This window comes from Lynx rufus, unplaced genomic scaffold, assembly GCF_022079265.1.
Source record: "Lynx rufus isolate CCGP_SWC_20201006 ecotype Redwood Valley unplaced genomic scaffold, mLynRuf1.p SCAF_3, whole genome shotgun sequence".
NCBI lineage: Eukaryota > Metazoa > Chordata > Mammalia > Carnivora > Felidae > Lynx > Lynx rufus.
Window position 1 is genome coordinate 10,371,266 of NW_025814845.1, and position 27,082 is coordinate 10,398,347.

Genomic DNA, 27,082 nt, shown 5'->3' on the forward strand with positions numbered 1-27,082 from the left:
GTGTTTGGTGACTTTTGTTAATGAAGAACAATGAACAAGGTCATTTCAGGTGATGCTTAAATGTTGTAAAGAAAATTAAGCAGGGTGAAGTGGCTGGGCGTGTGGGGCTAATTTTGATGGACACTGGGAAGATGACTTTTGATCTGAGACCTGATTCGCAAAGGGGAGCCTCTGCTTTTTCTGATTACTTGTGCCCTGCCTCCCTCACTCCAGCCCTACTGGCCTTTCTGTAGTTCCTTAAATATGCCAGGCAGTTTCTTTCATCAGGCACCCCTGCCCCCGTCTAGAAAGATTTTTCTATGTAAATTTTTACTTCCGTCACTCTAGTGCAGAATCTCTGAGAGGACCTCTCCAGCCACCCATCTCAAATCCATCATTATGCATATTCTTACCGGGTTTCATTTTTTTAAAACACTTATCTCTACATGATATTGCTATATATATTTGTGTGTCTCTCTCTCCCACAAAAACAGTAGTAAACTCCACAAGAACAGAGACTTGGGGTGACTGTTAAAATCCCAGAGTAAGGGGCGCCTGGGTGGCTCAGTCGGTTGGGCGTCTAACTTCGGCTCAGGTCATGATCTCACGGTCTGTGAGTTCGAGCCCCGCGTTGGGCTCTGTGCTGACAGCTCAGAGCCTGGAGCCTGTTTCAGATTCTGTGTCTCCCTCTCTCTGACCCTCCCCCGTTCATGCTCTGTCTCTCTCTGTCTCAAAAATAAATAAACGTTAAAAAAAATTAAAAAAAAAATCCCAGAGTACACAGAGTCTAGGACCAAGAATAAATGTGCTGGAAAACTGTGAAATTAAATATAATGGGACAAACACTTAGCTTCTGAAAAGATAAATAAGTGTTGAAAAGCAAGTTACTGAAAGACATTAGCAAAGTGGCTTTAATTAACTATACATATCTAAGGTGAACAATGCCAGGCCAGGGAGCCTGAACAATGTTAATGTTTTTGTCACCGGTCTCTCCGCACAGAGAATGTAGGGGTAACTTTGCCAGTTTGTTCCCGCTCTGCCCACACTGACTAGATTAGTCATAGGTACACAGTAAACGCTCGGTAACTGTGGAATAAAGGGGCGCCTCCCTCCTTCTTACCAACGGGTAACCTGAGCCCGTAGAGAGCAGCTTTGGCCAAAGTCCTTCCAAATCTTAAGGGCAAAGGCGGGATTTGCACAGGAGTATCCTGACTCCTGGAGAAGGGCTCGCTCCATCGTAGTCACTGAATTCTCCACTCCCACAACTGCGTCAAATCCGGTCAAAGCTTTCAGTTAAGGTCACTAAAAGTCTGGCTGCCTACTGGCCGAGAAGAAAAGGGAGATGCCACCAAACCCACGGTTTCCCTGGAGCTCGACAGAAGCCCGCGGCGGCCTGCGGTGTCACGTGACCGTGCGTGCCCCGTGACCCGCGGGCGCCAGCTCCTGCGCAGCCGCAGTGGGCCTCTTGCCCACCCTTTCAGAAATGGCGGCGCCGCTGGGAGGTATGTTCTCCGGACAGCCGCCTGGACATCCCGGAGACTCCAGGGGCCAGGCTTCGCTTCTTCAGGCAGCGCCAGGCCCTCCGAGAACTTCTAACAGTACGTTGGTGGACGAGTTGGAGTCCTCTTTTGAGGTAAGATGAGACTGCGGCGTCCGTTCCCAGCCTCCTTTCTTACCTGAAACCTAAGCTGCACCTGGGCAGTTTGCCCCTTTCAGTGATGCTCGCGACAGGCTTCCAGATCGGGGAAGAGGCTCAGAGAACGTAAGTTACTTGCTTTAATCTCCACTTTGAGTGGTGGCCGGAAGTGTGCGCAGGTCTGCTGGCGGAAACCTAGACTTTGTTTCTGGAAGCACGTGGACTTCAAGTTTGCCCACCCCCAGCCTTGGACCCTTCTAGGTTCCCAGTCGGTGGTTCCCGTTTTACGCTTTCTTGGCCCCATCCCTGAGCGCTCTTCCCCGCATCCCTGCGTGTAGGGTACTGGTGGATCTACGAAGGGTAACGACACACTGCTACGTCCTGTTCCTTTCCGCTGGGCTGCACCCTTAAACGGCCCTGAAGTAATGGACTCTTGGAGATGAAATGGACTTACGTAAAAGTTGCTGTGTGGAAGTTGGTACTAGGAGAGGCGGGGGGAGAAGGAAAGCAAGCTGGGGGTTAGGGAGCGAGGGAGGCAGGGATGACCCAAACCGAGTTCTGCTCTAGAAGTTGGAAAATGGGGAGTGGTAGTAGACAAAGGAGAGGTAAAAATAAGTTAGTGCTTAAAAATAAGATGGTTTCCAGTGGTCCCTAAAGTGAAAGATGAGCCATTATTGTGCGTAAATCAAATAACTTATAAGTGCAGGCCCCTTTTCCACATTTTAAATCCTAGTCGTGTGAGTTTTATACTATGTGTAATAGCAGAGTAGAACATGAATATGGTTTGTAAATGACTGTGTTACTGGGGCTGCACGGGCAAAAATGTTTTTACTGGGGAGTGTACATTGAAAAGGTTGGAGATAACGAACTGATTTGAAGGATATCCAAATCTATCTGGGAGGAGAATGAGATGCTTTTGCAGTGGTACCAAGCCAGAAAGGAAGGGGTTTGGTAAGCTTTAGAGCAGCATTTAGCGTTGAGGTGAGGTGGCCGTCAGTCATGAGAGCTTGTTGAAAGACTGACCCTGTAGATGCCTTGGCCAGAGCCAACCACCAGTGTCCTAATGCTGTCACTCTTGAGTTAAAGCCAAAAGGTTACTGTGGTCTTCCCAGCTCTGCATGTTCAGCTTTCTGCTTCATTCCAATTTTCTCTTCCTTCTAGGCACATAAGACTCCTTCTGCATGTGCTGTTTGTTTTCCCTTTGGGTTTCCAGCTGCCTTCTCCCAAGTCCCGCATCACTTCCCCAATGGATCTGTCCTTCATTCTCCCATCAGTGCTAATACAATGGCAGCAGGTAGCAATAGCTTTGATGGATATTTGTCAAACAGTGAAGGAGCCTGTTGTGGCCCTGTCTTTGGTGCTTAGAATGCAGAGAAAACAGTCCTTGCCATCAAGGAACTCAAGACAGCCGGGTGGAAGAAACAGATGAGTGGCAGGCAGTTGCTGTGTTGGGGGATCAGTGCTCTGGTAGAAGAAAACCCGGGGTACTCTGAGAGCACACATGGGTGTGGCTGCCAAAGGCACTTCCCAGGGAATGTGAAACCCAAAAGGGCGTTCAGACAAAGCCAGCTGAAAGGGAGTGAGTGGTGCGACCTGGGCTGGCTCTCTGCTGCTGCATGGTCACCCATCTGGTCTTCTCAGGACTTTGCTCAAAGGCCACATTTTCATTTCCTTTTCATTTCACTGTGGTCTGTGTGGGCCTCTGTTTTGTAACCTGCAGTGGTTCATGGCACCTGCTTGCCCACTTTTCATTTCTATTTGGGGGCTCTCCCTTTAGGTCTCTAGCTTTCTCATTCTAGTTGCTCAGTAAATGCTCTTCAATGTAATGAGTTTGTTGAGATCATGCATTCTTGTGGGGGGAAGTCTTGGAGACCATCCTCTCCTTTTATGAATGGAGAAACTGAGGCTCAGAGGAGAAATTACTTGCCCAAAGCCAACCCCTTGGCTTGTGCAAATGAGGACTATTACTTGGGCCTCCCTACTGTCCATGCTACGCATACTTCTAACTTTTTTTTTTTTTAAGTTTATTTATTTTGAGAGAGAAAGAGAGCATGCATGCACATGGGGGAGGGGCAGTGAAAGAAAGAGAGAGAATCCTAAGCAGGCTCTGTGCTGTCAGTGCAGAGCTTGATGCAGGGCTCAAACCCGCAAACCCTGAGTTCATGACCTGAGCTGAAACCAAGAGTTGGACAGACATTCAACTGACTGAGCCACCCAGGTGCCTCTCTACGCATACTTCTAAGAAGTATATTCTTTTTTTTTTAATTATTTAAAAATTTTTTTTAATGTTTATTTTTGAGAGAGAGACAGACACACAGTGTGAGAGGAGGAGGGGCAGAGAGAGAGGGATTCACAGAATCCGAAGGAGACTCCAGGCCCTGAGCTGTCAGCACAGAGCCAGACGCAGGGTTCAAACCCATGAACTCTGAGACCATGACCTGAGCTGAAGTCGGACACTCAACCGACTGAGCCACCCAGGCGCCCCAATCATATTCTTTTTATAGACTACCACACATTTCTCCATACAACTGCTCACCTGTCTATGAAGACCTGTATGTATAATTTTTAAATTTTTTTTAATGTTTGTTTATTTTTGAGAGCGTGAGAGCAGGGGAGAGAGAGGGGGACAGAGGATCTGAAGCAGGCTCCATGCTGACAGTAGAGACCCCATGTCGGGGCGGGGCTCAAACTCACGAACCACAAGATCGTGACCTGAGCCCAAGTCTGATGTTTAACCAGCTGAGCCATCCAGGGGCCCCTGATTTCTTCTTCCTTTTTTTTTTTTTTAAAGAGGGAAGAGGGAGCGAAAATTCCTGAGATCAAATTTCACTATGCCTGGTGGCCCTGCTGGTTGTGAGGGAGCAGCATTGTTGATTGGTTTGCCTGGTTGGCCTCCTGGGTGGGATGTTTTCCAGTACCCACAGGTTTCACAGAGCAGATGTGCCCTAGTCATATCCCAAATCCAACAGGCTCATCTTTCCATGTAATACACAGAATGGGCAATTTGTTTTTCGGATTTCTTGAGGTGTTACAGGGATTTCCCAGGAGGAGTCCTGTAATTTTTCTCTATAAATCAAATAGGGGAAACTTCTGGCAGCAGAATTTGTTGCTTCCCGAAGGGCCCTCACATGTGGGTGATGGCCTAAATTTGGGCCCAGATATGCCTGCCTGACACCAGTGTACTTTGCTCACTGCTGGTGGGGCTATGCTTTCCTGAGGTTTCCTTCCTTCCCTCCTTCCTTCCTTCCTTCCTTCCTTCCTTCCTTCCTTCCTTCCTTCTTTCCTTCCTTCTTTCCTTCCTTCCTTCCTTCCTTCCTTCCTTCCTTCCTTCCGTTTATTTGTTTTGAGAAAGAAGGCACAAGCGGGGGGAGGGACAGAGAGAGAGGGAGACAGAATCTCAAGCAGGCTCTGTGCTGCTGGCACAGAGCTGCCCACGGGGCTCCGTCTCTAGAACTCCGTCTCTAGAACTGCGAGATCATGACATGTGCAGAAATCAGGAGTCAGACGCTTAACTGACTGAGTCACCCAGACGCCCTGAGGCTTCCTTTCTGACCACTGCTCCCCACCAGCTCTCCCATTCTCTTTCTGATCCCACTGCCCTGTGATAGACCTTCTTTATGCATTTCCTGACGGTTTCCTGTGCACAGAAGTGCTTGGCTGAATCATGTATTCCTCTAGATCGGTGCCCCTTGAGAAAAATTCTCTCGGACTTGTTTACCCATGTGATAGCAAGCTCTTAGGTTGTCCCATCTGTCATTAACGTGTATTTAGTGAGCACCCACTTAGTGCCGAGTAGTATTCCTGCTCTAGGAGTATGAGAACAAGATATGCAAAATTCCCACCTGCTGGCAGGGGACAACTGATAGTGGACTAGAAGAATGGAATGATGTCAGTTAACTGCGTGAAAAACAATAAAGCTGGGCATGAGGATAGAGCAAGCCATTTCAAAAGAGTAGAGAGAGATGGCCTCTCTGAGGAGGTAATGATTTATATGAGCCCTAATAGGGTGATGGTACAATTCATGTAAGCATCAGAGGGAGGGGCTTTAAGTGGAGTTGGACCAGGGGCCCAGGCTCTGGTATGGAATGGGATCCTGGTGAAAGGGGCGAGTGGCAGGAGAGAGGCCAGGTCGTGATGCTTGCAAATACCAGCTGCCTCATTTGGAGGCTCTCCCTCCATGTGTCTCATGGACTTAGTTTACCAAGTTATTTCATTAGCAGGATATCTTGTCAGCTAATGTGTAAACCCAGACTGTGTCAACTCATTGAATAACTTCAAGAGAAGTTATTTGTTACTCTGAAGTAATACTTTTGACATGTGAATGACATTTTTTTCTTATATGTTTGAATCACACAGGCTTGCTTTGCTTCTCTTGTGAGTCAGGACTATGTCAATGGCACAGATCAGGAGGAAATTAGAACTGGTAAGAATTCACTCTTTGTAGACCACGTTCTTGCCTTCAGCAAGATTCCTGATTGCTTATTTTACACTTTACGGTTTTGTTTGTATCCTTAGAGAACTTTTCCAGGGAATGAGATTTATGCAGTCATTTCTATATACTGCTGGTTCTTTGTTCGGTTTATCAACTGACATGTCACACTCATAATGAGCTAGTTGTAATGTGCTGTCCATATTGTATAGGACAGTAATAACCAACAATGCGTGCTGTTTTTTTAAAAAAATAAGTTTTGATTATTTTTTGAAGGTGTTACAGAGAAAAGTCTCTTGTGTTTCCCTGACTTTGCCCAAGTTCTGTCCCAAGAAGCAACCACTGTTTCTGATTGTTTTGTACTGTATTTTACATGTTACATCTTAACTGGAAGTCATTGGGGCGCCTGGGTGGCGCAGTCGGTTAAGCGTCCGACTTCAGCCAGGTCACGATCTCGCGGTCCGTGAGTTCGAGCCCCGCGTCGGGCTCTGGGCTGATGGCTCAGAGCCTGGAGCCTGTTTCCGATTCTGTGTCTCCCTGTCTCTCTGCCCCTCTCTGTCTCTCTCTGTCCCAAAAATAAAATAAAAAAACGTTGAAAAAAAAAATTTAACTGGAAGTCATGATTCTAATTGCTGGATGTCAGGATTATCTTTCCTCAGAAGAACTTTTGTGTTGTGCTGAGGTCTCATTAACCTTATATAAACACAAATTATCTGCTATTTAATGTTGGTTAACACATGGGGGTTGGGAGTCAGTATTTCTGTTGTCAGAATTAAAATTCCAGATTACATCTTGGGGAAGGTGCTGTTTTTTTTTTTTTTTTCAACATTTTTTTTTATTTTTTTATTTTTGGGACAGAGAGAGACAGAGCATGAATGGGGGAGGGGCAGGGAGAGAGGGAGACACAGAATCGGAAACAGGCTCCAGGCTCCGAGCCATCAGCCCAGAGCCTGACGCGGGGCTCGAACTCACGGACCGCGAGATCGTGACCTGGCTGAAGTCGGACGCTTAACCGACTGCGCCACCCAGGCGCCCCGGAAGGTGCTGTTTTGATATTTTTGACTGTTCATTTATGAGGGCGATATATGTGTCTAGTGTTTTTCTTAATATTTTGGTCTTTTTTTATAAGGTGTTGATCAGTGTATCCAGAAATTTCTGGATATTGCAAGACAGACGGAATGTTTTTTCCTACAAAAAAGATTGCAGTTATCTGTCCAGAAACCAGAGCAAGTTATCAAAGAGGTATGAACTCAGCTTTCTCTTCAACTTTCAGGAAGAGCACATATGGTCAGGATTCCATCTGTGCTTTAAATGAGATACACCCTTTTCCCATGAGTTATAGTAGGCTTTACAGATTGAATACACATGTTGCTAGATGTCAGTGTTCACGACAAGTTGGGCAAGTAGTGGAGCCAGGGGTGGAGGTGGAAAGCTGGGCTTCAAACAGTGTTTCATTTGCTGGACGACTTCTCTTAAAGAAAAGGTTCTGCTGCTTGAAAAAGGTTGAAAAGTCATTAATATAGATGATAAGTTCATTTTGGACAGAAACTGTGATTTGTGTGTATCCCCGGCTGCCTTACACACAGGAAGGGCTCAAGTTTTGTTCAAGGAATCAAAACTTAAATGTTCTGTCCCAGGTTCCTTGAGACTCAGGGTTTCATTTATCTCAGTTGTTTGAAACTGGGACATTTGGAAATGTGTTGGAGTTGCCATGATGACTGGGAAGCTTCATTGGCATTTAGTGTGTTGGGCCAAAGCCTGCCCCATGCAGTGTGGAAGAGAGAATTGTCTTGCCCAAGAGACCAGTCATGCCCCTGATGAGAAACACTAAATTGACATGATTGTTTTTTGGTACTGTTTGAAGTAACTATTCCCACAAGCTGCTGAATTAATTGAAAACCTTCTTTTTATTAATTGATATCAGCTGATGAGAATGTGAATGATAAGATGATACTTTTATAATTTATTATGTCAGAGCATTTCCTGATTTGAGTACTTGACTAAGAACATAGGTGTGTTCAATGCCAGGCCTTCATAAAGAATTACAATGCTGATATTCATTTAAAAAGCTCTTGAAGATGAGATTTTAACACTTCAGCCCAAACTGATAGAATAGTGGTGTGGACTCTTTTAAACGGTTGTTAACACATGTTTCAGATTCTCAGCAGTGACCTTTGGACAGAAATACTGGGTGCCTGGGGATCAGGTTGGGAAAGAGCCTGATTTTCTCTGCCTGCCCTTTGGTACTTTGGAATATTGGAACATCTGTATTACTTATTAAAAGGAAATGAAAAGTAAAAGCTCCCAGCATTACGCAGCATCTTCCATTAGAGGAGTTGCTGTGTATTATTCGGATAGAGGAGCCAAGCAGAGTGTTGGATGTACAAAGGTTGCATTGATTCTCTTTGAGTTTACTTCTTAGTGCTCTTACCTAATCAGGAACTATTTTCATTTTTCATGAGTTTGCCCTGACTTAATCGTCTTTGTTTGTAGGATGTCTCAGAACTAAGGAATGAATTGCAGCGGAAGGATGCTCTGGTCCAGAAGCACTTGACAAAACTGAGGCATTGGCAGCAGGTGCTGGAGGACATCAACGCTCAGCACAAAAAGCCAGCCGAAATCCCTCAGGGCTCCTTGGCCTACCTCGAGCAGGCGTCTGCTAACATCCCTGCACCCATGAAGCAAAGCTGAGTCAAAGCAGGCCTGAAGGGGATCTGGTGTGAGTCAACCTAGGCACAGTTTTGACAAACATCACTTCTTGTGGACGTGACATTTTGGAAGAACTCTTTGCCAAAGAATGAGATGATTTTTGTTTGATGGTCTCACCTAAAATGTTCCCCTAGTTTTATAAACATCTTTTCTTGAGTACTTTATAAAATGGTTTTGGTAGATCAAGTAAATTTTTGTCTTTAGCAAAGTTTAGGCTGTTAATATGATGCCACTTACAGATTCCTTTTTATGTTTCTTTGTATTTTTTTTTTATGACTAAGTCTTTTTGTGTTTCCAATTTTAGATTAGCTTATATAATATGAAGGGAAAAGTTTGTATGATTTGATCTGAGAATCAGAGGATAAGGATTTTGGTTGTAGACCTTTTATAACAATTACCCCTCAATGGTAATATAGTAAAATAGGTAAATTTGCATATTTTAAGACTTTGAATTACCTCAAGAAGAGGAATCTAATGCAGCAATGTCCATAAGGCTTCCAGAGCTCTCAAAATGAGGGTATTTTGTAAATAGGTTGAAAGGACTATCATATCCTAAGTTAGTGTAGTATTAATACATAGAATCCTTAAGTTGATGTTGACTTTTATTTGGGGTAAGTTTATATTTTGTGTGGTGTTTTTTCACTTTTGGGGTGGGGGTGTGTAGCAAGAGCAGTGATATGGTAAATTGTTAGGTTCTGCAGTGATGCATCCGTTTTAAGTAAGGGGGTAGACCTTGTGCTCAGCACAACAGTTGAGGTATACGCGCAGTATGAGAGGTTAAAGCTTTCTATGGTTGGTTATCTCTTTTCACTTTCAGTTTTGTTTGCTTGTGTTGTTTTTGTTTCTGTTTTTTTTGTAGCAGAATTTCTCATTAAGGAAGGATCTTGCTAATGAGTGACATTGATTCCAAGGGACTGGGGTCTTGGGGTGGAGAATGGGCTGCAGGTGACTCTCAGCGACTCACCATCCTCGAAGATCATGGGATCTCAGCATTTGGGAAGACATTTTACCCTCTTGTTGGTTACATGGGCCAGTGAGATTCTCTGTTGAGCTGCCGTTGAGAAATACAGACCGGCATTGTGTGTGGTGCTCCTTGGATGAGATTTTCCTTTCTCGTTGTTTACAATCTAATCAGATTACATCTCTTTACCCAAAACAGATGCTCTATTGTCTTCCGAACAGGCAATACTTCTGTGACTCAGTGTCCTGAAGTGTTTTATTTCCTTCAGCCTTGAAGGCCCTCCCTATATAACACTGATACCCATCCATTCATGGTTGTTTGGTCTGATGCCATCTGGTCCCTGAAGCCACTGCATGCTTTCTGCCTCACCCCTCAAGACACAGGACTACCTCTGTCTCTACCAACCTGGCATGGTTCTCCTTGCGTAGGTTAGTGATTTGCATCTGTCTCAGTGCCTCTCATTAGAAGTAGGCATTGTTCCTCTCTGAATGTACAGGGACCACTTATTATTTATTTTTTATGCGTAATACATTTTACTCATTTTTGTTTGTGTGCCCGTGTGTGGGGTACACAGCCTGAGGCTAACAAATTCCCTCAGTATAGGTTAAACAAAGCTTTTAAAAAAAGGTTTTACTCACAATATATGACCTCAGGGTTGTTAACCTGGTCACTTCATGCCAATTCGAAGCTCTGATTGGCAGCTTTAGATTTCTTTTTTGTTTTTTTTTAATTAAAAAAAAAATTTTTTTTTTTAACATTTATTTATTTTTTAAGAGACAGAGACAGAGCATGAGCTGGGAAAGGGACACAGAAAGAGAGGGAGTCACAGATTTCGAAGCAGGCTCCAGGCTCTGAGCTGTCAGCACAGAGCCCGACACGGGGCTTGAACCCATGAACCATGAGATCATGACCTGAGCCGAAGTCGGCCGCCTAACCGACTGAGCCACCCAGGTGCCCCTTTTTAATTTTTTTTTTTGATGTTTATTTTTGAGAGAGAGAGAGGGAGAGACAGAGCATGAGTAGGGGAGGGGCAAAGAGAGAGGGAGACACAGAATCTGAAGCAAGCTCCAGGTTCTGAGCTGTCAGTACAGAGCCTGACACAAAATGTGAGATCATGACCCCAGCCAAAATCAGACGCTTAACCGACTGAGCCACCCAGGCATCCCAACAGCTTTGATTTCTTGGTTAAAAACCTAAATAAACTGCTTAAGTTTTAGGCAGTCTTTGAGTAATAAAGAGGTTCTTAGTGAAAAGATTGGGAACTATTCTATTTGGTGCTTAGTGAAAATATTTTGAATTCATGCAAGTACCAGTTATTGCCATTTCTTTATTATGAATTGAGAGTTTTCTGTCAATACAACTTTTCAATCTTAGCTATGAATATCATTTTAATCTCTTGGTGATTAACATCGAAAACGCTCTTGAGTTACTGTCTTCAGTGAGAAGAAACCATCAGCTAGGGTTTCCCTTACTTTTCCAGTCCCAGAAGGACAAACCTACCCACATCTTCAGGGTCTCCTTTTTTTCCTTCCTGTTCCATCTCCTGAAGTGCCTACCCTGTGTGGGACCAGCCTTTCCACCAGGGTTCTGGGCCCCAGGCCAGTCACCTTCTCTAGGGCTTAATCCTTGGGTGGTGTCCGTCTTCCGCATCCCCCGTCTCCTGGATCATTCCCTGCGGCTCACAAGAGTTCTTCATCTCCCATCTTCAACATTCCTTCGGTACCTGAGCTGATGCCCTATCTCCCTGCCCCTCGTTCACAGTCTCCAGCATCTCTCTTCTCTTCCTCCTTTTTCAGCCTGCCCCTTCCATACCACCATCACTGTGCTTATGATGGTTACTGGCCACTTCACCTTCTTTACTCTCCCTGGCTGTGATCAGACACAGGTGGGGTACTGAAGCCAGGTCATTCCTGCTCAACATGGGACTCCTCATGGGCAGTCTTTGCTCTGGAGCTTCTACTGGCCTGGCCAAGACTTCTTGGTGCTGTCTTATTGTCTGAGCTTCTTTGCCCAAATCTTCCTTGGCCTCCCTTTCACTGGTGTCAACCTGCACCATAGTCTGAAGGCTCTTCTTGCCTTAGGCTTCCTCTTCCCTTTATGTTACAGGTGGTTTTTCCTGAGAAGGGGAAGAAAAACCTGTCCCTGACATCCAGATACTGATCTGTGTTATGGACACTTATCCAACTAGGCCATGTTATTCTCCTGTTGGACATGAACAGTCTCAGAATACCAACTCAGAGTTGCTCCAAGACCATGATAAAGTAGGACAAAACAAAAGCACCGCATCATTTTGTCTAGGCTCAGAGAAAAGATAAGGTCACAGTGTTAACCCACCAAACATTCTTCTGACTGAAGTGAGTAACTGCCTTTTTTTTTTTTTTTTTTTTAACTATTTTCAGCTTTATCTTCACTCTAGTCTGTGCTCTGAACAAATAAAATTTTCTTTCAGGCACCCAGTCATAGAATTGCCCCGACTTGTTTACAGCATCCAATCTAGAGTGCACCCTTGCATCCTTAGGCTGTCTGAAATCACTCACCAAAGCCAGAATTCTGAAATAGGTTCTAACACCCTCTTTCTGAGAAGCCCTACCATCTCCGCAATGAGCATTCTCCCTATTGCAACAAGTAATAAACCTAACTTGTTCCCTGCAGATGTGTTTCTGGTGGTCCTTGGCTGAGGGCCATTGAAATCCCCAATAAATGTCTTCTAATTCTGATTGTGTCTTGGGAGATAGCTCCTGGAGGACCTGACTGACATGGCTGTTAGTGGACGTGGTCTGAGAGCAGGCAGTAGGATGGGGCCTGGGGACTGGCTCATGCACTGTCCCAATTGGCAAGGAAGACCCATGGCGGTGTAGTTGCCAGTGGCCCACTTGCTGAAGATTCCACTAGTGGTGCCACAGGGAGACGTCCCAGTGGAAGGGAACATTGTCAGTACAAGGACCAAACATTGGAAGGTAAGGGGGCATACTGTGTACAAGAACAGTGGAGTTGGCTGGTTAGCACCTCACTGTCTTGACTCCCCATGGAGGGATAATGACTAACAGGACTTAACAGTCAACAGCCACTCTGAGTGCCTGGGGCATCTTTGATTATCACCTGTAGGGTGAGGGGAGACAGCTGAGGAACTAGCAGGAGGGAGTAGATCAAAAATAGTGTTGCATCCCCAGGGGTGATGGTGGAGAGTAGCCCTACCTAAGAAATCTGAAGAATGCAGGGACAGCTCCCTATCACAGCTCCATTTAATTTCCTAACGTCGCCCTTGCAGAATCCAGGTGGATCTTGGAGAGACTATAGACCAAGTAGCCTCACTCACAACTACTGTGTTGGATGTTACATCAATGCTAGAGCAGCTAATAAGGGTTCAGGTACACAATATGCAGCCATTTTTTGAGCGAGTTCAGTCTTTTCTACCCTAATTAAGAAACACTTTACAGCAATCTTCCTTTCCAGTTTTGCTCCAGCCGTATGTTAGCCCCTCCTTCTGTCCTAAAAGAGCCTAACAAGATTTATCACCAAATCTTGCTGTTTCTCCCTCCTGACTCAATCCTGAATCAGTTCATTTCTCTTCATCTGCACTGTTTTCCCCAAGCCATCACTGTCACGTCTGGACCACTCACTCTTGAGAGATTGATGGAATCTGATTATATACACAAAAACCAGAAGAATGTTTTATCTATCAAATTGAGTTTCTTTGTCAGTATTATCTAGGGTACAGAGAGGATTTTATTCACTGTGGTGAAGGTGGAACCTTGAGAGAAACTTTCTGGATGATAATTCTGCTATATCAAAAAGCTTAAGCATGTATCCTTTGATGCTTTACTTAGATACACCCAAGGAATGTGTCCTAAGGAAATAAATGATAGAAGCATGCTCAGATTTAGTTAACAGATACAATTATTGCAGTGTGGAATCTAGAAATTTAACAGAATCTTTCACTCACCTGCAACAAGAAAGAAATCAAACAGATGTAGAGTCTCAATAAAATTCTGTCCCTGCAGCAGGTGTCATGCTGAGTTAAAGTGCAGCCTACGTTGCTAGTCATCAGTAGTTGCAGTGTTGGAAGAATGTTTCGATAAACAGTACAACTATCTGTACGTAGTTTAGTTTTTAAAACACAAAACTAGTTTAGTTCTTAAAACACAGAACGCAAGCATAATCCTACAGTGCTCACCCTAAGCAGGAAACAAGATCACTAAAAAAAATTGATACTGAGAAATAACATGGCATGTTACATGTATGGTAACAAGTATTTTCATTTAAGAAATTATCTTATTGGGGCCACGTGTTTTGATTAGATAGGAATTTTACCTTTAGGGGCCTCCGGGTGGCTCAGTTGGTTTTGTGTCCGACTCTTGATTTCGGCTCAGGTCATGACTCACAGTCGGTGGGATTGAGCCCTTGAGACAGTGTGTCAGAGCCTGCTTGGGATTCTCTCCCCTCTCTGTCTGCCCCTTATCCTCTCACGTGTGCTCACTCTCTCAAAACAAATAAACCTTAAAAACATTAAAAAAGATAGTGATTTTACCTTTAAATTGTCAGTTGTAATTTGAGTTGTAATTGCATTTCTCCCAAAATTATGTAAGCAGCTACTTTTCATTTAAAGTTGACCTGATTGAGATTAATGTGAATTTCTTATTTCCAAACTGTCTTCATCTACTTTCACCTTTCTTTGGGAAAACAATACAAGTCACAGCCATTTTTAATTGCCCAGTTTAAAGTTTTATTCAAAGAGCAAAGATTTGACAGTGCATAGAATAAATGTTTATGGCCACGTGTGGGGCCAGCACCAAAGGATTGAGAACATATTTTGCCCAAATTGTATTGAGTCTTGTCAAATCACACTGCTCCATCAGAAGGTCAGACTATTCAGTGTGGACTGACATGGGTCAGCACCATGAATGGCCAGTCCCGATTCCCTTACAGTACTGAGCATCCATGTGATGGGGAAGCAATGCACCATGAGGCAAAGGGCCCAGGCCCAAAGACTATGGGCTCAGTAGATCTTTGACTTCAAAGAATACTCTAGAAACTTTCACAAGTGACCAAGTTGAAACTACAGTCATATGACAGAGTGAGGCTCGGTTATTCACAGAAAAATTCTGGCAGTGGTTAATTCCAGTTCGTGATTGGTATCATACCTATCCTATTTTGCTTACTTCTCCAAAAGTCCCTTTTGAGGTAGGTGTTATCCCCTCTCTCGTCTACTTCAGGTCCTGGACTTAGGAAGTCTGAGCACTCAGTCGAAGTGTGCCAAGGGCTGCTGTCATCCACTCCTAGTTTTGCCTTGTTTTGTGTTTGTAATTGGTTTTCATGAGTATTTCGAACTTTTATTCTTCTTCCTAGTGAGGTTGAATGTGCATTTTGTAATTCTGTCGTTTACACAGAAATACTTTTCAAGTGGAGATGACTAGCATTCTAAGGACAAGTGAAACCACTTTTAAAGTAGATCATGGAAATCACAAAGCCTGATATTCCACAAAGTGGAATGAAATCTTATGGACACTAGAAATACAATGTGAGGGTCATCAGTAACATTAATATTTTCTGTGGGTGCATTTTGATAACACTGGTTTATGTTGTTTTGTTTTTCACCTTAATGTCAAGAATTTTGTTTAAGCACTGGTTTCACAATGAAACAGTATGAAATGTTAATGCCAAAATTTGTTTTGGCTATTATATATAAATCGTGTCACAAGCAAGTTAATTTGGTTTTTTAGTTCATTCCTTCAGTCAGATGCTTTACATGTGTTTCAGGTGTCCTCTTGGTGATGGAATCCTGAGACTCAGTTTAGAAAGAGAAATACTTGGTAAACCATTCCTGGTGGGCAGAGCCCTGTTTCTGCTGGACTTCTTTGGGTTGGGCTGTTTCACCATCTTGTGTCCTAAAAACAAACCAACAAACAAAAAGATTGTTTTAGATGGCTTTGAAAATTATTCGGTAAACAACTTAATACCCCACTATCTTTCAGGGAGTAAAGCTGTTGCTTTACTCTTTGAAAGACCATGAGTATAACTGGCCAACACTCATGGCTAGAAACAAGGTGTGAAAGATGGGGTGGGAAGGGAACATCTAATTCCTGTTTCGAAAATGAGGTTCTCCACTGTTTTACTTAAGACTAATGAGCATATTGTATAAACTTATATTTCAGGCACAAATTGAACACTAAACCTCATAAAAAAGGTAAGGAATGAAACAGTTAATCAACACAGCCTTATAATGTCTGGCTTCTTCAGAAGTTATCTAATGTGTTCGCACCTCAATAAGACTGTGACATTAGCCTAATAAATTGAAAAGAGGAAACAGTAAGCAAGAAAGTACGGTGTATACTGCTGACTGGTCTCTGTCTGCATTTGTGAAGCTTCATATAAAACTGGGAACCTAGCTTATTCAAAGGTGTATGATACTGAGATAAACCCCCAGCCAGAGTCAGGAGCTGGCTCTAGCTGTTAATACAGGGGTGTGCTTAGGGCTCCAGGCCTCAGTTTCTGCAGCTTTGAAACAAAAGGGCTGGCCTCCTTCATTGACTGACAGGAGGTCCTTGCCACTCAACATTTATAAAGGTCTGTGCCTCCCATTTGTCCCAATAGCCGCAGGTATGCAGGGCCTTTGGAAAAAGAACACTTTATTTTTATTATTATATTTTGAGAAAGGACAAGTGCAAGTGGGGGTGGGGGGCGGGGGGCAGACAGAGAGAGAGAGAGAGAAAATCCCAAGATGACAGCTTGGAGCCCAATCCCACGACTGTGAGATCATGACCTGAGTCAAAATCAAGAGTCAGATGCTTAACCACCTGAGCCGCCCAGGCATCCCTGGAAAAAGAACATTTTAGAAGGAGCCATTTCTGAAATGCAAAATTCAAAGCACAGAATGTCAAGTTCTGCCTCTGAAAAGAAGACTGGATAGGAGGGAGAATTAATAAACGGGGAAATGATTGTGAAAGAGAAACATGTTGCAAGGGTTTCTGGAAAAATAAGGTGGTATCTGAGATGATTGATCATGCATGAGCTACCAACCCAGATTAAGAGGCCTTAAAATCTCAAGATGATACAATCTTGAGAAATAACCTTAATAATAATAGTAGTGGCAGTAATAATAGTGGAAATCGACTGAATGCTTCTGTACCAGGTTCTGTGCTAACTGCGTCCTGTGGATTAATTCCTTCAGTCTCACAGTCTGGTGAGGCAGGTGCTGTATTATCTTTGTTTTAGAGGTGAGGAAATGGAGACCTAGAGAGGTCAAGTAACCTGCCCAAAGTCACCTAGGTAAGAACAAGAGACCAGAATTTGAGTCCAGACCTCAGGGCCAGGTGATTAGAGTCCATCTTCTGTGTTACCCACACTGACACGGCTAGCTAAGTGATCTAATCATCCATGAGAGGGAAAAAAAGACTTTCTGGAACTTGGTACCAAGAATAGTACTTGTCTAAAGAATGACATACTTCCTTCCTCTTACACCACCTTCCCATTTGGCTGGATTGTAATTTGTCCAAGGCAGGGAGGGGCTTGTCTCCCTGTCCTTTTTACCTGCCCAAAGTCTGGGTATTGAAGAGGTGCCAGAAAGGAATCTGAATTCCCCCCCATCTATGGAAAACTGGAATCACAACTCCCCACCCCACCCCCTACCTTGTGGCAGTTTTCACATCTAGAGCCTGGGTGGGTTTGTAAGGCTGGCCACAGCCAGGGCTTGGGTCCAAGCTGGGTGACTTCGTTATTGGAGGGGCGTTGATCCTGGAGCTCAGATCACCACTCAGAAAGTTCTTTGCGTAGGAGGCCAGGTTTGGCACGCTGACCACTCGGCTGGGCACTTCCTCCAGCTTCTTTTTCTGTTTGTATTAAAAGAAAGGCCAGTTAGTTCCACCCTAAAGAGTCATTATTGTAAGTAAAAAAGGCCCACCCAACCAAAACTATATGGGAGAAGAGGCAGTAATTTTATTTATATACCTACATGTTATTTTTAAAGCATTTCTTCCTCCAGTCTACTTTGTTTTATGAAACACAGGCTCACAATCTCTTGCCCAAAATCTCTGGGGACATGTGTTTGGTAATTCAAATTTTTTTTTTAGACATTAGAAGGCCATATAAGACCCCCAACAGGAGCTGGGTCCATTGTCTTCAAATGCATTAATATTTCTGCAGTGAAACAACACTGTTTCACTGAGAGGCATACATAAAAATCATAAATGAGCTCACATCTGTTCAGCTTAGGGTAGGTTTACTGTCCTTTGAGCTATTAAACATTTTAAGCACTTTTAGGATTTTGTTACAGCAGATGAGAGATTTGGATGTGAATATTCTCATTATAACAAATTCCAAAAATATGTAATGAAAAAAAGGAAGTGGGAGATTCCTGGGGCTCCTGGGTGGCTCAGTTGGTTGAGCATCCAACTCTTGATTTCAGCTCAGGTCATGAACTCATGGTTCGTGAGGTCGAGCCTCGTGTCAGGCTTTTGCTAACAGCACAGCAGCACAGAGCCTGCTTGGGATTCTCTCTCCCTGCCTCTCCCCTACTCCTGCACTCGCTCCCACTCTCTCTCAAACATTTTTTAAAAAGTGGGAGATTCCTGTTCGTTTCTCTCATCATCCAGATATAACCATTATTAACAGTGACATGTTTATAGGAAACTCGGAGAATACAAAAACCCATAAGAAATTAAAAGTACACGTAATCTGCCTCACCAGGTATAAATACTGTTTGTTAATAATTTGGACCGTTCCCCATGAGTCTTATTTTCAGTGAACATTCCTCTGACTGTATGCCAGCACGCCGATAAGTAAGCTGTAGTTACCTTCAGGAAAATGAAACCAGCAGCACTGTAATGCCTGAAATCGGCAGAACCAATTTACCTTCATGGAGGGGGTCAAATATCCTGGGTGAGGGTTGAAAGAGAAAGACCGGTTCCGATGGGACACGGCGCTGGGGAAGGCTGCACAGTGAAATCTTCTCTCCTCCTGGAAAAACACAACTGAGTCCAAATGAGCCTGACCACACCACTGGGTTTGACCTGAAGGAAGATGGTCGAGTGAGGGCAGAAACCGTGAGGGAAAGCCGAGGGGAAGGGGGAGGATGTGTGGGGATCCGGCTGCCGTCCACTGAAGCTTTGAGGAAGCACCTTTAGTCCTGTGGCCTGAGTCCCCAGCTTCTGTATAGGGAAGGGTGAGCTTATTTGAAACGTCTTGGGCAGTTAGAGAACCAGGTACTCTGGGCATCTGAAGGTTAAAAGCTGGTACAATCACTATATCACCAACCTTGTTTATGCGTGTCACTGTCCACTTTTCTCTCTCCTGCTGTATTATTTTTAAAGCAGATTCCAATCATTGTATAATTTCATCTTTAAAAACATCCACATCTATCTCTAAGAGATAAAGACTCTTTAAAAAAAAATACCACAATTCTCTTGTCACACCTAGCAAACAAGCTATTCCTTAGTATCATTTAATTTTCAGTTAGTGAAGTTTTCCTGTCTCATCAGCGTCCTGACATGGAACTGCGTGGCAGGGGCAGGGATGGGAGTGAGAGAGGAGAGGGGTGTGTGTGGGAGGACGTGAGGCTGGCAGGCTGCCGAAGATCCTGGATTTCACTCGGGGAAGGACGGGAGGCCGTGAGCGGTGCAGAATGGAGCCGAGCTCTCATCTGACACGCTTCCCCAAGACTGCCCTGGTTGATGTGAGGTCAGCGTGCGGGCAAGGCTGGAGTGAGTGGGGAGTCCAGTGGTTCACTGCGCGTGTGAGAGGGGCTTGCACTAAAGCGGTGGAGGCAGAGACGGGTGGGGAAGGTGGCCGGACTTCTCAGGTGGCCGACTAGCCCTCCCACCGTGGGCTGCACTGACAGGCGCCAGTCGAGAGCCACCGTCTGCAGAGCTGGACGTAAGCCAGGGGAAGCAGCGCCCTCCGGTTCAGCTGGGGTGCTACAGGCAACCTGCCACCAGACCAGGGAGCACGGGGCGGCCGGGTTAGAGCCCGAAGCAATGGATGGAGTATCAGGAGACAGGGATGTGAGGGAGGTGCACTGCGTGAAAGCTCAGGGGCAGGTGGAGGGAGGGGCATTCCAAAGAAATGGCCTCAGGCCTTGGTGGCTGTGGGCTACAGACCCCGAGGGAGAAAACTTCTTCCTAAGGGGCCCCGGGGCAGCTTTGCGAACTGGAAAACAGGTAGTCATTTTTACAAAAGGAAGATCAACAAACAATAACTGGCTTGATTGAGTCTACTAAAATTCCAACAGAAGGCAAACCATTCTGGATTTTCCCAAATTCCATAGATGAAAAAACTGAACCAATCAACCATGGGCAGATGCTGTAGGACTTGAGTGCTTGGGGGGTGGGGCTCTATTTTTCTGTATTAATTTTTCTAGTGAGTATATATTGTTTCAGATAATATACAAAAGTAATCAAGGATCTTCTGAAGGTGGTTTTAGAGTTAACAGGATTAAAATTGCTAGGTAGGCAGAGCAATGGCAAGAACAAAGTGGATGGCCCTCGGGAAGGAACCTTGCAGACCCCCTGGTGGCCCTGACGGCCTCACCATGAGCTGCTTGATGATCTCCTCTCTCTCCTTCAGGCGGGTCTGCAGGCGGCCTATGAGCTGAACGTCCTCTGGCCTGGACGCCCCCTTCCCTGGTTTCTCTCCGGAATCCTTCAGTCTGTTTGGAACAGGCATGCAGTTAGTCTCCTTGCTGCCGTTGCCCAACAACAAGCAGGTGCATGGGGTGGGGACGCTGCTGTGAGCTTAGCCTGGCCAGCTAATGTCTCCATTCACAAAAGGGGAAATGGAGGCCGAGAGACCCTGCCTGGGACCAGCCAGTGAGCTGGCTGCAGAGCTCGGGACCCCAACTCCAAGTCTGACGTCTGCCAGTTACCCCAAGGCTGCGGGGCCAAGGAACCAAAGGCCCGTGGGTGATGCACACACTGCCCTCAGTGAAGCTTCAAGAACCAGGGATGCCTGGGCAGAGAGGCCTCGACAGAAAAATGTCCCCCACTGCGGCCCGCCCGACGTCTGGGCTGATGCCGACGTGGCTCTGGCGCCATCTGCTGGCCGAAACGGAGCACGGCATGAGCTGGTTCTCCCTCAGAGCTGCGGGCAGCTAGTTCCCCCAGCCCTTTCAGCACGAAGCCAGAGAGAAGTAACTCTGCGCACGGTGGGGGAGGGGGTGAGGGCTGCAGGTGACCTACTGAGTGTAGTTGATAAGAGGGCCGGGACTTCGGGGTGAGATAACTTGGGATCTAATCCCTACTCTGCCTTGAGGAAAAGGCTATGTGACCTTGCATAGCCTTTCCCTGTGATCATCAGTTCCCTATTCTTTAAAAGGGGCACGAAACTGGGTGGTTGTGAGCATTCAGCGAGATAATGGGCGCCTGGCCTGTGGTAAGTGCCCATTAGATGGTAGCTGATAAAACCTTTCATTCTGGATTCTGGATGGTTTGCTTTGTACTGGAGACAGCGGAGAACATGTTTTTAAGAGCACAGACAGGTAACAGATTCACTTAGTGCGGCTTGACCTTGGGCAGGTGGCTTTACCTGTCATCTTCCACCTCCGTGCTGCTAACCCTGACCCCCTAGTCTCTTCTCTCAGCAGCCAGAGTGACCTTATTGAAAGGTAAATCTGACCATGTCATTCCTGCTCAAAGCCTTGCAATGGCTTCCAGTGCACCCTGAACACATCCAAACTGCTTCCTGTTTAGTGCGGGTCTCCTTCATCCCTCCCAGCTAGCCCACCAATCTCAATTCCTGCCACTCACCCTCTCACTTATTCCTGGCTGTTCAGTCATGTGAAGCAGGCCCCAGGGCCATTGTACTTGCTGTTGTGTCCACTTGGAATGTTCCTCCTCCAAACGGCTCTCTCATTCCCTCGCCTCCTTGTGCTTAAATGTCACCTCCTTAGACAGGCCTTCCTTGCCCACCCTTGCCACTCCCTAGACACTGATCCTGTTTTTCTTTTAGCACTTTCAATACCTGATATGAAAAATATTCATCTGTTTATTTCTTGTCTGAATTCCCATCGAGAATTTTTGAGCTCTATGAGAGCATGGTCTTTGTTTAGTTCTGGCTGTAACTCCAGGCACACAGTAGGCTCTTAATAAACATCTGTTGAATAAGTAATAAGGATGTATGCATACAGGCACAAGACCCCCTCGGTTTCTTTATCTGTCCATGAAGGAGACAGTGAAGATTCAGTGAGGTGATGCATGTTAGAATGGGGCAAATGTTCATTAAAAAGTAGACTTGATCCCGTGATTTCTTCCCAGGGTGAGGGGTCAAACCAAGCCCATAAGGCAGTGTTCATTCCTCACAGATTCCCAGTGCCCTGCACGGAGAGAATGCAGTCTCATAAAATGATGGGGGGTAACGAACTATCCCCAATTGCCCAGGACAGAGGTGCTTCTTGGAACTCAGAACTTTAAAACTTAGAACTTTAAAACTTAGTTTTAGGGGTGCCTGGGTGGCGCAGTCGGTTGGGCATCCGACTTCAGCCAGGTCACAATCTCGTGGTCCGTGAGTTCGAGCCCCGCGTCGGGCTCTGGGCTGATGGCTCAGAGCCTGGAGCCTGTTTCCGATTCTGTGTCTCCCTCTCTCTCTGCCCCTCCCCCGTTCATGCTCTGTCTCTCTGTCCCAAAAATAAATGTTGAAAAAAAAATAAAAAAAAAAAAAAAACAACTGGGAGAGTCCCAGGCACAGTGGGATGAGTTGGTGGCCCTAATAAAATGTACCTCTACAAGTCCCTCCTAATCTGGGGCTCAAGGCCTCACTTACTCAGTTTCCAGGGCAGCCAGCCGGGCCTGGAGCCTGGCTTGTGCACTGCTGAAATCCGCCACCATGGCCTGCATCTCCTTCCGGTGTTCCTGGCGTAGCTTCTCCACCTCCCGGGCCCGTTGGGCTTGCTGATCCTCCTCCAGCAGCCTGTGGGTGGAGGGAAGCACAGCCGGGCTGGCCCAGGCTCTAGGGACTGAGCCTCTTGGGCACTGGGGTTTCTCCCCGCTCTGCTGGGTGGCTGGGGTGGGAGGCCATGGGCGGGGGTGGTTATGAATGAGGTCAGGATGCTGGGAAGGAGACCTGGGATCTCTTGGGTTGTGGGGTCCAGGATAAATCCTGCTTGTGGGACCCCTTCTCAGCACCTCCTGCCCCAGCATCCCATGAAGGAGAAACCGGACTGTGAAGCCTTCAGGGGCAAGCAGTGGAGGACAGCTCTGGAGGGTTCTGGAAAATCCTCCCTTCAAGAGGGGCAAATGGAGGCCTGGAGGCTGAGATTGTGTATCGCGATTACTGATCCTTGGGACTCTGAGGCCTGGGGAGTCACCAGTCCAGTGTTGAAAGGCAGGGAGGGATAGGGGGTAGGTCTTCCTCCATCACTTCCTAGCTGTGTGACCTAAGGCAAGCCACACCCTGCTCAGTTTCTTCACCTGTTAAATGGGTGTGATGATAGTGGCTACCTTACAGGGTTAGTGCAAGGTTGAATCATGCTAACACATGTCCAGAACAAAGTAACAGCGGTTCACCCAGCGCTTCCTCCATGCATTCCGGGGCGGGTGCTAAATCCTGCCCACATGTCACTGCATTCCAGGACGGCCCTGAGAGGTGGCGGTCTTACCTCCTTCGCGGATGAGGGCGGGGGCGTGGAGAAGCTAGCGGACTCGCCTGAGCTCACACGGCACCGCCTGAGCTATTTCACCGCACTGCCTCCCTAAGGCTGGTTTTGAAGGGACTTCTAGTACGGTAAGGTCTGATCCCAGAAATTCTTTGATTTGTAGGAAACAGAGTTCCCTCCTCTATCCCAGGGCAAACCCTGCAGTTTTGAGACGAATTCCTAGAGCACTGGTCCTTTTCATGCGTCGGGAGTAACATCAGGGAAGTGCTAGCGTGTTAGGGAGTCTTTCCTTTGCGGAGAAGCCCAGGGGGTGAGCCTTAGGTTCAGAGGCTCACCCCGGGGCGCTGGAGGGAGCGAGGGAGAAGGGAGCTCCGGCCCCGCCCGGAGACCGACCTGCGCTGCTCGCGGAGCTGTAGCGCCTCCTGCTGATGCTGTTCCACCTCGGCCCGCAGCCGCTGCACCGCGTCCTTGAGCTGCGAGTTCTCCTCCCAGGGGTCGCAGCCCTCGCTCGGACCCGGCTCCGCGGCGCCCTTCGGGGAGCCCGCCTGGCCCGGGCCGCCCGCGTCCTGGGGAGAAGCACCCGGGAGAGGCGTTTTCAGGAGGCGCCGAGGGCCCCAGATGCGCCGCCGAAGGACGGGGACCCGTGCTCCGCCCAGCCTGGAGCCCTCACCAGCCTGCTCCCGACTGAGGAGCTCACATCCAGGCTCTTCAGGTTTTCCCGCCTTCCGAGTTGGCCAGATCCGCCCTCACAAAGCCTAATAACGGTGAGCCAGGAACGTGACTCAAGGCAAGCCAAACACTCCACCCAGAGCGCCCTCCCCACTTCAAAAGCACTGCCTATGGGGAAGAAGCGACAAGCCCGCTCTCCTCGGCTATCACCGAATCCCGATCCCGTCTGTGGAGCGATTACACCGAAGTGCGCTCATTTGTTTAATGGTGGTCTCCTCCACTAGCCTGGAGGGCTTCCCGAAGGCACCGTCTCCCCTCGAGTTTTCCAATCTGATGGCACCTGGCTCGGGGGCTGGGATCAGAAGGGGCCAAATAAATGCTTGCTAAATGAAATGATACTTGAACGCCAGTGGTTCAAGATAGAAATTCAAAAATCTAATGAATGAAATGGGGTCAGAGTTAACCCCTGGTTAGTGAATGTTACAGTTTTCAAGTTCACTCAAACATGCCTGAAGGTTTCTGCGTTTGTTCATTCCACACAGAACAGCTTTGCACAGGGAACATCTGTGGCCCATGCCCCACACCTCTTGCTTCCTGCCCTGGGGCTTGTGTGTGTGTGACACCCATGGGCACGTGGGCACCTGGCACTCACCTGGTTGGTTAAGGTCCTGGGGGGCCATGGTTAGAGCTTGGTTAAGGTCCTGGGGTACCCAGGAGCTTGGTTAAGGTCCTGGGGGGCCATGGAAGAGCTTGGTTAAGGAAGAGCTTGGTTAAGGTCCTGGGGGGCCATGCTTGACTAATGGGAGAAAGAACCTGCTGGATAAATGCATCCCCCTCTGTCCCAAGCTGGGACAGGTATGAGGATGATCTCACAGGGCTCCTCGGAAGATCCCAGCAGGTGGGACACCACTTACCTGCAGTGGTGGCAGACTTAAGGACGCATCCTTGTACTGGGTACCCTCCCTTCCGTCTTTCACTCGTGCTGCCCAGGGCTGCTTTCCTCCTGGCTCACGCCCCCACCTTTCTTCTCTGTGTGGGTTTTCATCTGAGGCCCTGCTATTCCTCCCAGAGGGGTCAGGGCTTCCCTCCAATGAGGTGAAGGTGAAGGCTGGCACCTGGTGGCCGGGTGTCATCCCACCCATCCAAGGATCCATAGCACTTGGGGAGGGAGTTCGTCATTGCAGACGTCACGACCCCACATTTCTCCTGCCCCCTCCCATAGGTACGGGTGGCTCCCACCAATCTAGAATGCTTACTGGGGCACACTCTGTCTTCCCTCTGCTAGACTTTACTGACTGGGCTGAGCTCCTTGTGAGTCATCATTTAAATTTCTCATTAAACACAGATTGTCTTCAGGTGCTCAGTACTGGCACAATCCTGAGCAAACGATGCCCACGTCCCCCGGATCTTCAGCGATTGAAGATTGAAGATTGCGGTTGGCCACCGCAAACCCTGGAGAAGACTCTCCCGTGTGCAGACTTCGGGCAGAGTGCTGAGTGGGGGCAGGGATGAAATGAGGCAGACATGGCTGATTCTCCAAAGACTCCTAATCCAGTTGAGAACATCCATGAAGAACACGCATGATATGCTGGCTCCCTAACAGGGCCATGCGGTAGACACCAGTGCCAGCTGAACTATAACCGGAAGTACTCAGAGACTGGTGGGGTCCCAGGTGTGGAGGGGAGCCCCCTAGAGCTGACTTCGGCGGCACATATACTAAAATTGGAGAGGAGACCACCGGCACAGAGGGTAAGCTGGGCACTGAGGGAGGACGGCATCCCAAGCAGGGAGTGGGCACATGCAAAGGCCCAGAGGCAGGATGCAGACCCCACGTTGAGAGCAGAAGGGGATACGACTGAAGATACAAAGTGCAGCCAGTGGGTGAAGGCTTTTCCTTGCCAGGCTTAGGCATTTGGAGCTCATTCTGATAGCAATAGGGAGTCACTGAAGCCTTTATACGGATGAATAGCTGACACCATATGGTACATGGTGGGCTGAGGGGGGAGAGAGGGCTGGGCTGTTAGGAGGTCACTGTACTGCCAGCCATGTGGGAATATGGATGTACCCGGAAGGGGTTGATGGGCCAAGTCTGACTACGAGGCTCAAAGAGAGTCAGTGTTGAACCTCAGTGACAAAAAGGCAGCTCCCACTCATGGGAGCAAACAGGGAGTCTGTCTGGAAAGGTGTTCTGAGACATTCTCTGCAGATGTGAGGGAGTGACCCTGACTGTCTCCAGGGCCTCTCAGGCAGTGACACTCTGAAATGCTATTGTATCTGCATTAAAAATAACACGCAGCACAAAAAACTTGTGTTCTGCTTTTCAAAACGGGAGCCTACAAGCCCATCGAGTGTCTCCCAGGACCGTGGAGCGAGGCTCTTCCCCATTTCAGACGGGAATGAGGAGCACCCGGGGCCCCTCCTTTATGAGTTTCTCTCTGCAGCCTGGACACTGCTCCCAGAGGGGTGCGGTGTGGGCAGAGTGGGGGTGCTGACCTCTGCAGCGACGGTGCGGTCCTCACTGTCCCCTGGACACTGGGCGGTGGCCTGCGGCTTGCCCAAGCTGCCCAGAGCCCTCAGCTCGGCCTGCAGCACCTCCAGGTCTTTCTGGTGCCCAGAGCAGGCGGCCCGCTGCTCCGACAGCTCCTGCCTCAGGGACTCTGCAGAAGGAAGGGCTGTCATTTCTTAAAGAGAAGGTGATTTTCAAGGCTAGTAAGTTTGATACTTTCCTGTTACGGACTTTCGAGACTCTGTATTTTAGTTATTGCAAATTAACTTTGGAAACGTCGTTCCAATAATTCCGTAAGCCGTAAGATAGCCATAAGATAGTACAGGGCAGATACTCCACACACATTTGTTAAATAACCAAGTGATGTTTAGAGTGGAAATTAATGACAGTGTAAAAGCATATCCATTGCAAAACACTTCCCATAAACTTACTTCTCTGAAAGTTAGAGTATATCAAACACAGCAAAGCTTAGTTATTCTGATGATATGTTGAAAATTTTACTTGATCATCTTTCTTCCCCACTAGGATTTTAATATAGTGATTTCTACAGCTTATTTTCTTTAAAAAAATCCACACCCAATGCAATATTTTGAAATCCCTTATCACAAAAATAT

The 27,082-nt window shown here is 46.9% G+C and overlaps 2 protein-coding genes across 2 annotated transcripts in view; one reads left to right on the forward strand and one right to left on the reverse strand.

The window, feature by feature from the left end:
* Window positions 1-1,459: 1,459 nt before the first annotated feature.
* Window positions 1,460-10,287, forward strand: MED28 (mediator complex subunit 28). Its single transcript, XM_047091784.1, has 4 exons — window positions 1,460-1,612; window positions 5,972-6,038; window positions 7,174-7,286; window positions 8,538-10,287. The coding sequence occupies exons 1-4, from the start codon at window positions 1,463-1,465 to the stop codon at window positions 8,733-8,735; spliced, it is 528 nt and encodes a 175-aa protein (XP_046947740.1). The 5' UTR covers window positions 1,460-1,462; the 3' UTR covers window positions 8,736-10,287.
* A 4,126-nt stretch (window positions 10,288-14,413) lies between these two features.
* The window catches only part of FAM184B (family with sequence similarity 184 member B), a 155,714-nt gene continuing 143,045 nt past the window's right edge, over window positions 14,414-27,082 (reverse strand). The window contains exons 12-18 of the mRNA XM_047090611.1: window positions 26,456-26,619; window positions 23,687-23,859; window positions 22,462-22,608; window positions 20,236-20,353; window positions 18,562-18,666; window positions 17,341-17,540; window positions 14,414-15,599 (exon numbers count right to left, since the gene is read on the reverse strand). Of these exons, the coding sequence (XP_046946567.1) occupies window positions 15,506-15,599; window positions 17,341-17,540; window positions 18,562-18,666; window positions 20,236-20,353; window positions 22,462-22,608; window positions 23,687-23,859; window positions 26,456-26,619 (1,001 nt within the window). The 3' untranslated portion in view covers window positions 14,414-15,505. The remainder of the gene's footprint in view (window positions 15,600-17,340; window positions 17,541-18,561; window positions 18,667-20,235; window positions 20,354-22,461; window positions 22,609-23,686; window positions 23,860-26,455; window positions 26,620-27,082) is intronic.

Coding starts and splice junctions, on each gene's coding strand:
- MED28 (XM_047091784.1), top strand. CDS start 1,463: ATGGCGGCGCCGCTGGGAGGTATGTTCTCCGGACAGCCGCCTGGACAT. Junction 1,613..5,971: donor AGTTGGAGTCCTCTTTTGAG/GTAAGATGAGAC, acceptor TGAATCACACAG/GCTTGCTTTGCTTCTCTTGT. Junction 7,287..8,537: donor CAGAGCAAGTTATCAAAGAG/GTATGAACTCAG, acceptor CTTTGTTTGTAG/GATGTCTCAGAACTAAGGAA.